General features: G+C 43.0%; 1 protein-coding gene across 1 annotated transcript; it reads left to right on the top strand.

Moving 5' to 3' along the window:
- Positions 1-187: 187 nt before the first annotated feature.
- On the top strand, positions 188-8,989 carry ankrd13d (ankyrin repeat domain 13 family, member D). The gene is made up of 16 exons (XM_027277680.1): positions 188-406; positions 526-661; positions 763-887; positions 1,477-1,522; positions 3,104-3,247; positions 3,404-3,593; positions 3,704-3,770; positions 4,081-4,162; positions 4,905-4,966; positions 5,065-5,195; positions 5,300-5,457; positions 5,573-5,686; positions 5,783-5,955; positions 6,290-6,369; positions 6,776-7,009; positions 8,426-8,989. Exons 1-16 carry the CDS (start codon positions 323-325, stop codon positions 8,487-8,489), a joined length of 1,890 nt encoding a protein of 629 aa, XP_027133481.1. The 5' UTR covers positions 188-322; the 3' UTR covers positions 8,490-8,989.
- The last annotated feature ends 7 nt before the right edge of the window (positions 8,990-8,996 follow it).

Raw genomic sequence — 8,996 nt, 5'->3', positions numbered from 1 at the left:
TAGTTACCGTTAACCACATCAAATTAGTGGGCTGAGTTAGCTCGAGCTAACTCAGCCCACTAATTTAAATAGGCACGCACTATAAGCTAAGACTGTGTCCGCCGCCTCCTGTTAACCGGGTTCATATATTTTCTCAGTGGCAGGTTTTTCCTGTTTAAAAAAAACACTTTGTTTTTCAGCGTTTTTTTGTTCTCCTGTTTAACTAAAGCTAGCCACCGTTAGCTGGAGCCAGCTGTCTGTGGTGTCACTGCAATCTGTTGGCTGTCATATTGCAAACATAGCTTTTTTTTTTTTTTTACTACTGTTTATCTGGACAACAACCATGGCTCAAGAAGCGTTTCCTCTGCATTTTCTGGTGTGGAACAATCAGTATCTGGAGCTGGACAGAGAGCTGCAGAAGAACGAGGTGAGTGAAGATGTTTGATGCCATTTATTCTTTTATTTTTTTTATATATATAACGTTTGTTAGGTCGCACTGCATTGCGCTGATGCTGCTCCTGCTCTTTTTTTTTTTTTCTCCTGCAGCAGGATGTAGAGCGCCTAGATCCGAGGGGGCGCACCCCGCTGGAGCTGGCTGTGTGTCTGGGCCACCTGGAGTCAACCCGGGTGCTGCTCAGACACTCCTCAAACCCCACGCACTGCAACGCACAGGGCTGGACCAGTGAGTGTCTGTCTAGTTTCAGAAAGGAGGAAGAAGAAGAACACACTGTTATTTAAATGTGTGTGTGTGTGTGTGTGTGTGTGTGTGTGTGTGTGTTTCAGTCTTGCAGGAGGCGGTGAGCACCGGGGACCCTGAGCTGGTTCAGCTGGTGCTTCAGTACAGAGACTTCAAGCGTGCCACTGAGAGACTGGCTGGCATCCCAGAGCTGCTCAGCAAACTGAGACAGGTAAAACACAGATCACAGCTGGACGTCTGATGAAAAACTTTAAGCCTCCACGCACCTGATGTGCAGCCACGCCTCAAAGCTTTGACAAATATGTGTGGAAAGTTTCTCAAGCTTGATTGAATCGGGATGCACAAACTCATTCTCGTTGGTGTGTACAAAGCAGCTGAGGACCTCCACAAAGAAATACGGGGAGTCCACCTTTAGTTACTGTGACCTCCATCTCTAAAACAGTCTGCCTGTGGATCTGAGGGACTACTGCACCTCTGTAGACACCTTTTAAAACATAACTTATCTTTTGAGCCTGGATTTTATTTAAGGTGCCTCCCCAGTCACTGCTCTTGAACTTCTTTAACTTATTTTTTTAACTGGCTTTTATATGTTATAACATTTGTGTGGTCTAATTTTATTTTTGTATTCTCCTGGGCTCTATTCATTGTTGTCTACTGTTCTGTGAAGCACTTTAGGCTGCGTGTTTGCATGAAAGGTGCTTTTATAAATAAATATGGTTTGAGTTTTGAAAGACTTGCAAAACTGCTTTTGTTTAAGTAGGGAAAACAAAAAAAAAGTTTCTTTTGTTTGTTTTTCCCAGGCGCGTGACTTCTATGTGGAGATGAAGTGGGAGTTCACCAGTTGGGGTGAGTGTGTTTCATGTGTGTGCGTGTGTTTAATGGAGGTCAGTTTCAGCACCACGCTGGTTGGACAGCTCCTCCCCTGAGAGCGTCTGTCGCTCAGCTGACGTGACTGCTTCAGACTCTGACATGTTCACTTCAACATAATAATAATAATAATGATGATAATGCATTTTATTTCAAGCAGCTTTCATGACACCCAAGGTCACTTCACAAATAAAAACAAGTAACATAAGACAAATATTTGTATAATATAATAGCAGCCACGTATTTACAAAACAGCCATGTTACAGTTCATATGCTAGCCTGAAGAGATGAGTTTAAACAGTGGATTTACACTCAGCTTAAAGTGTCATATTCAGTGTGTTTGACTTTGCAGCTTAAAATATTAGTATCATCATCAAGTATTCATAGTAAAGAGCCTAGCAAAGTTATCAAGGTTTATTTGTCACGTGCAGGTTAACACAGAGTCGACAATACAATGAAATGTGCTGGGCGAGAGGAGCTCAGCATTCAGAGCACTAATTGTGTGACAGCACTTCACATGAAGGATAAATGTAAGCTAAAGAAATAATATGCAATACAGAAAATGTTAGGTAAGAAAGAATAATATAAAATCTAAAAATATGTATAAATGTTCTAGGCACTGTACAAATGAAAAGGTTGTGTCAAGTTAATCAAGTATTGAGAAGTATCGCTGTATAAATAGTTATGAACCTACTATATAAATAGGATATACTACAATATTTAATAATGTCGATAGTGTCGTGTGCACGGGTGTTTTACAAACGTGTGGTTCAGTAGCAGCAGTCATGTTTGGTGCATATTTGCAGATAGTCCTGTTAGATTATGAGTTCAAAGGTCTGATAGTAAAAACTATTTCTTCAGTCTGGTGGTGTGTGCAGCCATGTTCCTGTAACGTCTGCCTGTCGGTAACAAGGAGAACAGTCTGCGAGCCGGGCTGTGGCTGTGGTCCTTTTTTCAGATGATATAATCTCAGTGTGCTCGTTTTTAATGGTCAGCCATTGTTTCAAGACTCTCTTGACTACAATTTCCTTACATAGAAGCTTTAGCAGGGCTGGAGTTTAATAACAACTTCCTGTTGACTTAATTGCATTACATTCATTTAGCCGAGGCTTTTATCCAGAGTGACTTATAATAAGTGCTTTAGCATGCGGATGAAAGTCAACGTCATGCAAGTACATCAGACTTCATCAAATCCTGAAATGCTGCTTTTAAATCAATGAAGTCAAAAATAATTTTAGTGCTACGTTGTATCACTTAAAAATAGTTTTCTTGCTTATCAGTTGTGTGTTGTGTGTGTTGTGTCAATATAGATTAAATACTTTGTGTGTTTAGACTTGCAGCAGCTTTAAGGCATCGGGTTTTCTCAGTTCAAGTATATAATCAGTGAATTCATCTATAACGAAAAGGAGCATGAGTTGCAGCGCTATGTTTCGAGCTATTTTTACAAACGTTTCATCCTCCCGTCTAAATCAGCCTTTTCTTTTCTATGTCTTTCACATATTCCCTGTTCGCCCACCTCATTCTCTTTGTTCTTAAAATGCTCTTCAATCTTCCTCTCAGTTCCCTTGGTATCGAAAGTTTGTCCCAGTGATGTTTACCGGGTGTGGAAGAGTGGCTCATGCCTCCGCGTGGACACCACCCTCCTGGGCTTTGAACATATGACCTGGCTCAAAGGGCGACGCAGCTATATTTTCAAGGGCGGAGGTGCGTGTGCTCCTAAAATCATCACATAAATTTGAACTTATTGAAGCCTTAAATGTGTCAAAAACAGAGCTCAGAGTTTGTCTGCCTGCTGTGCCTGGACTTTAGTTTTAGTTGGTTTGTCTGCTTTCTTTTTAACCCGGTGCGCTCCTTTTGTAGATGACGGGGCCGTGGTAATGGAGGTAGACCATGAGAAGCAGGTGGTGTACACAGAGCCGCTCGTTTTGTCCCCCCGTGACGCTCCCTCCCTCCTGGCGGCCATGCAGCCGTCGCAGGAAAACACAGCCCAGAGACTCACATCGCCCATCGTCTCCACACACCTCAACACACGCAACATTGCCTTTGAACGGTAACGAGCAAGATCACCGAGATCACATTTCATTTGGTTGCTGTGTGCAGATACATCTGCCTCACCTTGATTTATGGATCTGCTTGAATTGATCTGTTTGCTTGTTTCAGGAACAAGTCAGGAATCTGGGGCTGGCGTTCGGAAAAGAGTGAAGTAGTTAGCGGGTATGAGGCCAAGGTAAGTTACTGCTGAGTCAACCTTGTTCAGATGGTTCTTCAGACGTCGTAAAGCTGTCTGACACGCATAGTTCAGATGATTTGGAAGTTAATACAATGCGTTGTGATCCAGTTTGAGACCGTAAAGCTGAAGATTAAACACAGGCACAATGTGCTGCTGTTTGCCCCGTCAAAGGCCGAACAGGAGACCACAGTTTTACCTACTGTTTACACTAAAGCAATGCATTTGTAAACCCACACAAATGTGTAGACAGGTGCTCTAAAAACGTGTTTTCAGTGGTGTTTGACCTTTTGTGTGTCTCTGTGTTCAGGTGTACAGTGCCACTAATGTGGAGCTGGTGACTCGGTCAAGGACAGAGCATCTATCAGACCAGGACAAATCAAGGAGCAAAGGTAGATACACACAAACACACATAGGGTTGCAATGGGGTGGAAAATGTCTGGTAAATTTCCAGAAACTTTCCATGGGAAGTTAAGCTGGGGATTTTGGAAATGTTATGGGAATTAATTGGTAACTGGCTAGCATCATAAATGGTCAATGAAATAATGCTATCTATACCTTATTTAGCATCTAACTTATCAGCTAGCCATCTATTGTATGAATAAATTTTCATGTGCTGTTTGCAAGTTAAACATTAATACCATACATCAAATATATTTACCCCGTAATATCATCAAAATTTACTTATGACGATTGAAGCCACACAATTTGAGTGTGGTTCAGGGTTGTAGAAATCATCCGTGCATGTGATGGAGGAATGCACAGTGCATGTAGGGGGACGTGGCCTCAATAGTCCTGCAGTAAGCAGTGTGCTGTGTGCATGTGATTGAGGAATTGCAGATATCCAAGTGTACTTGCTTGAAATCGGGTTGTTTTAGTCAAGATAATGCTTAAATATATTTTCCCCAACTAAATTTAAATTCCCTGTTAATTAATCATGGCAAAATGTCAGAATCAGACTGAACCTCTGTAAATGTAATTTTACGTGGTATGTCACTATGTAGTTCATGTTTTCCTCAATTTATTATAATGATATTTTGCCAGAGATGTATCTCTTGCCTTCCTAACAGAGCAAAGCAGATTGAATTTACAGAGCAGATTGATGATGATGATCCCACATTTTTCCCCGCTCAGGCTCAAAGACTCCTCTGCAGTCCTTCCTGGGAATTGCTGAACAACACACAACTCACAACGGGGTAAGAGTCTCCACCGCATCACATCCACCCACACCGCATGTAGCTGCTTTCTTCGATGAATGACGTCACTTATAACTCCCTCTCTGTATTTCTGTCAGAGTAACGTGTCCCAGTGTGCCAGTCCTCACAACCCCACAGCCATCACAGCTGAGGAGTACTTCAACCCAGAGTTTAACCTGAACGGCCGGGACATCGGACGACCCGTCGAGCTTACAAGCAAAGTCCAGAAGTAATGAAACACACGGCATTAATGTTCATCGTGTAAAGCGGTCTGTATGAACCGGTTAGCTCAAAACGCATCATGTCTTCTTCCGCCTATCTGTCTCTCTTTAGGTTTAAAGCGACACTGTGGTTGAGCGAGAGTCACCCTCTGTCTCTGGCCGAGCAGGTGACACCCATCATCGACCTCATGGCCATCTCCAATGCTCACTTTGCCAAGCTGCGTGACTTCATCACCCTGCGCCTGCCGCCAGGCTTCCCTGTCAAGATAGGTGGGTGTGAATGTTCAGGCAGTGTGGGTCATTTCCCACAGCTGCTGTCCTTCCTGCTCACCAGTGCCACAGGAATAATCAGCCATTTACAGTAAAGCATCTGTCTGTCTTCCAGAGATTCCCCTGTTTCACGTGTTGAATGCCAGAGTGACCTTCAGCAACTTGTGTGGCTGCGACGAGCCAGTCAGCTCTGTGACGGTTCACACACCAGAGAGCTCAGAGGAAGCTGGTGAATATTGTATTGCAACTATAATGTCGTTATACGGGCTTTCTCCCAATCAGAAAACAGGAATGACCTTTCATCTTGTAACCCATCTTCACCCAGGTCAGTCTCTCCCTCCCTTCCACTGTGAGGTGGACCCCTCGGTGTTCGAGCCCCCCGCAGACTACACCACGCTCGGACCTGGTCGCAGCGAGCCGATGAGGGACGAGGACGACAATCTGCTCCAGTTCGCCATCCAGCAGAGTCTGCTGGACGCCGGCACAGAGAGCGACCAGGTCAGAGGTTTATGGTCACCTTTTGCAGTGTAACACCTCTGAAGTTTGAGTGCTTCGTTGCGTTCTGACTAAACCAGGAAAGCTTAATTTCACTTGTGCTCAGGCATTCAGCGACCCAGGTGGCAGCGACATGCCAGAACAAAGTAACAGTGCTTTGTCAGTGTTTGTCCCTGGTGGAAATGCTATTTTTGGTTCTTGCTTTTCTTTTTTTATCCCGGAGCAATTCTAAAACTTGTGCCGTGATAAATCATGTAAACACTAATGCTATTTTTAAGTGGACCGTCTCTATTCTTTTCCCTGAAGCCAGTTAAAACACTTTTTTTTTTTTCTTTAGGTGACCATTTGGGAGGCCCTGACCAACAGCCGCCCGGTGCCCCAGAGTCCACTGTACGAGGAAGACTCTCAGCTGGAGAGGTGAGCTCACCTTCAGACCTCCGCTCTTCTTTTTGATTCATTGTTTTCTGTAATTGAAGTTTTTCTCCTAAACGTTGCACTGTATGAACAGAGATAAGATAAGATGAAGAATCAAATCCTAAATGTAGCATCTTAGCTCGAGGCTGCATCATTTTCATCTTTGCGTCACTTTGAGTAGAAGAAGGCTTATTTGCAATTATGGCTGTAAAGCCATCAAGAGGTTTAACTCATGCTTATTCATAATTCTTTTTCATTCAGGGAAACCTCTGGCTTGTGAAGTAATTTAATTAAACATCTCTAAATAGAGTTCAGTGATTAGCGCTTTCTCTCCTCCTTCTCGTGGGAGCAGCAACTCCCAGTCATCCTGAATTAAGTTTTAATATCCAGTTTTCCTTTCTTTTCTCAGAGCGATCCAGGAGTCCCTGTCCATCTCACTGGCCAGCAGAGAGGGAGACGACATGGCCGACCCCAGTCAGCCCTCCTCCATCTCCCCGTTGGACCCCACCGCCAACTCCCCGCTCTCCTACAGCACAGTGACCGATCCTCGGTTGTCGGGGAACTTTGGTGTGGCGTCGAGTTTCGACGAGCAGCTGCGTATTGCCATGGAGCTGTCGTGCCGGGAGCAGGAGGAGATTGACAGGTGAGTTGGGAGGAAATGTAAAGAGGAGGTCTGACGTGCATGAGACAAAGTCATCATGCTCGGAATCTGCTCGACAAAAGCTTGTTTTTTAATGACCCAGAGGTGGATTGTGTTTGTGTCACCTCTGTAGTTAGTAATGGGCGAGTCTTCTTCATTTTTTTATTTTTTTTTTATAGTCTATTTTCTGCTTATCCAGCATGCATTGGGCTACAGGCAGGGTACACCTTGGAAAGCTTGTCAGTCTCTCAGAGGATTTATGTACGTACATGTGGACAGACGATCGTTCACACTGTCACCTCTGAACACTTTGTACTTGTCTGTTCACCCTTCTCGTATGTCTTTGGACCACAATAAACACCGGCACCACTGTGCTGCTCATCATCAGATAAAAAAACTTAAATAAAGATATGTTGTTAGAGAATCTATTACAAAGCAGTTTTGAGTGGACCTCGTTGTGTGGGCCGCCTGCTTTTCCCCAGCTGTTCTCCAAACTCTCCCTCCGTTTCTCATCTTTATATTTCCTGTGCACACACACACAAGGAGTGTGTGCAGTCTGCTTTTCCATCTCAAACTTGATTCTGGCACAGTTTGTTGACAAACGACGTCTGCGACACAGCGGGGTGTCGAAATCTCCAAACACCCAAATCTAAGGAAAGAATCTCTTAGTTGCCGTCTGTTCCAGAGATGGTACAATAAAGACGAGGTTGTGTAGTGTGAGTAGTTCTGGGCTATGTGTGTGTGTCTCGTAGTGGCACCCTGACTAATGGCTTCACTTGAGAAGTTTTTTTAAAGAATAAAATTTAAATACTAGCTAATGGCTCATTTTGAGGTGCCTTCAACTTTAGGGGATAGTTCTGCCCAAGAATGGTTTAATCTGTAACAAGGGTTTAATACTGAAATATTGTGATTACAGTATCTGCCTCCCTTTCCTTGAAAATGATCCCATTCTTCAAGAAGGGTTAAATCTAGGTCAACTGGACTTGCCATCCGTTTCATCTCTCATCCAAGAAGCTTCTTCTGTTCATGTATGTTCTTAAGCGTGGTCTGTGTTGAGCTGGTTGACCTCAGCTGCCTCCTGCCACCCTGATGAGCTTAAACGGTGACAGAAAGTGGATGGATGGATGATCTTAAGTGTCCATATACTGAAACCTATGTTATAAATTGAAACAGAGACACCTTCTCTGAACCACATTGATGCTGCCACACAACCATCATAACTAAATGCCAAGTCAGACATTAAAACAAGCTTATTATAGTAATATAATCCATTCTGCATTGTCTGCTTTGTGTTTTATCCACCTCAGGAAAAAGATAATTTGAGCGAACTTCATGTACAGCTGTCTGTTTGAAAAGATACGTCAGCTGTATTCATGGAAGTAATCATTTTAAATGTAATATAACTGATTTGTGTCGTAGGCAGCAGAAGGAGGAAGAGGAGGAGCTGGAGAGGATCCTGCAGCTGTCACTCACCGAGAAGTAATGTCACAACAGCAACGAAGCTGTGGTCTTCATTGGGGAATAATCCTCTATTTAATTTATTCAGTTTTATTTTTATTTTTTAAAATCCTGAGGTGTTAAGTTATTACAGATATTTTATGTCTTTCTCACACGAAGGCTGCTACAACAGAGTGTACAGGACCAGAATGTAAGAAGTATGAGTGAAAGCAGTGGGACGGGGGGTAAATATGAAGAGGTGGAAACAGGTACTCTGAAACACGCTACAGTGAAGGAGGAGACAAAAGGGAGAGTCTTTGTTTTTCTTTTTTTATTGAATATTTTTCACAGTCTTGCTGTCTTTTATTGAGTGATGAATGATCCTTAAACTTTAAACCTATAACATGATCCATGATAATAATGAAAAAATATGATGAAAATACAATCTTAATGGAATAGCTTATAAAAATATGATTATAACATTTGAAACATTTATGTTGGCTTACTCCTGTGTGTGGAAAAATAAAGGATACTGATCATCCTGGATTATGTT

Source organism: Larimichthys crocea, chromosome I (genome assembly GCF_000972845.2).
Source record: "Larimichthys crocea isolate SSNF chromosome I, L_crocea_2.0, whole genome shotgun sequence".
NCBI lineage: Eukaryota > Metazoa > Chordata > Actinopteri > Sciaenidae > Larimichthys > Larimichthys crocea.
Note: the sequence above shows the minus strand (reverse complement) of the source record. Positions and strands in the feature narration are given on the sequence as shown.

Bases quoted from the DNA above. Each gene is read 5' to 3' on its own strand.
- ankrd13d (XM_027277680.1), top strand. From the start codon at position 323: ATGGCTCAAGAAGCGTTTCCTCTGCATTTTCTGGTGTGGAACAATCAG. The intron at 1,523-3,103 runs GTGAGTGTGTTT...TCTTCCTCTCAG, and splicing joins GTGGGAGTTCACCAGTTGGG to TTCCCTTGGTATCGAAAGTT. The intron at 5,458-5,572 runs GTGGGTGTGAAT...TCTGTCTTCCAG, and splicing joins AGGCTTCCCTGTCAAGATAG to AGATTCCCCTGTTTCACGTG.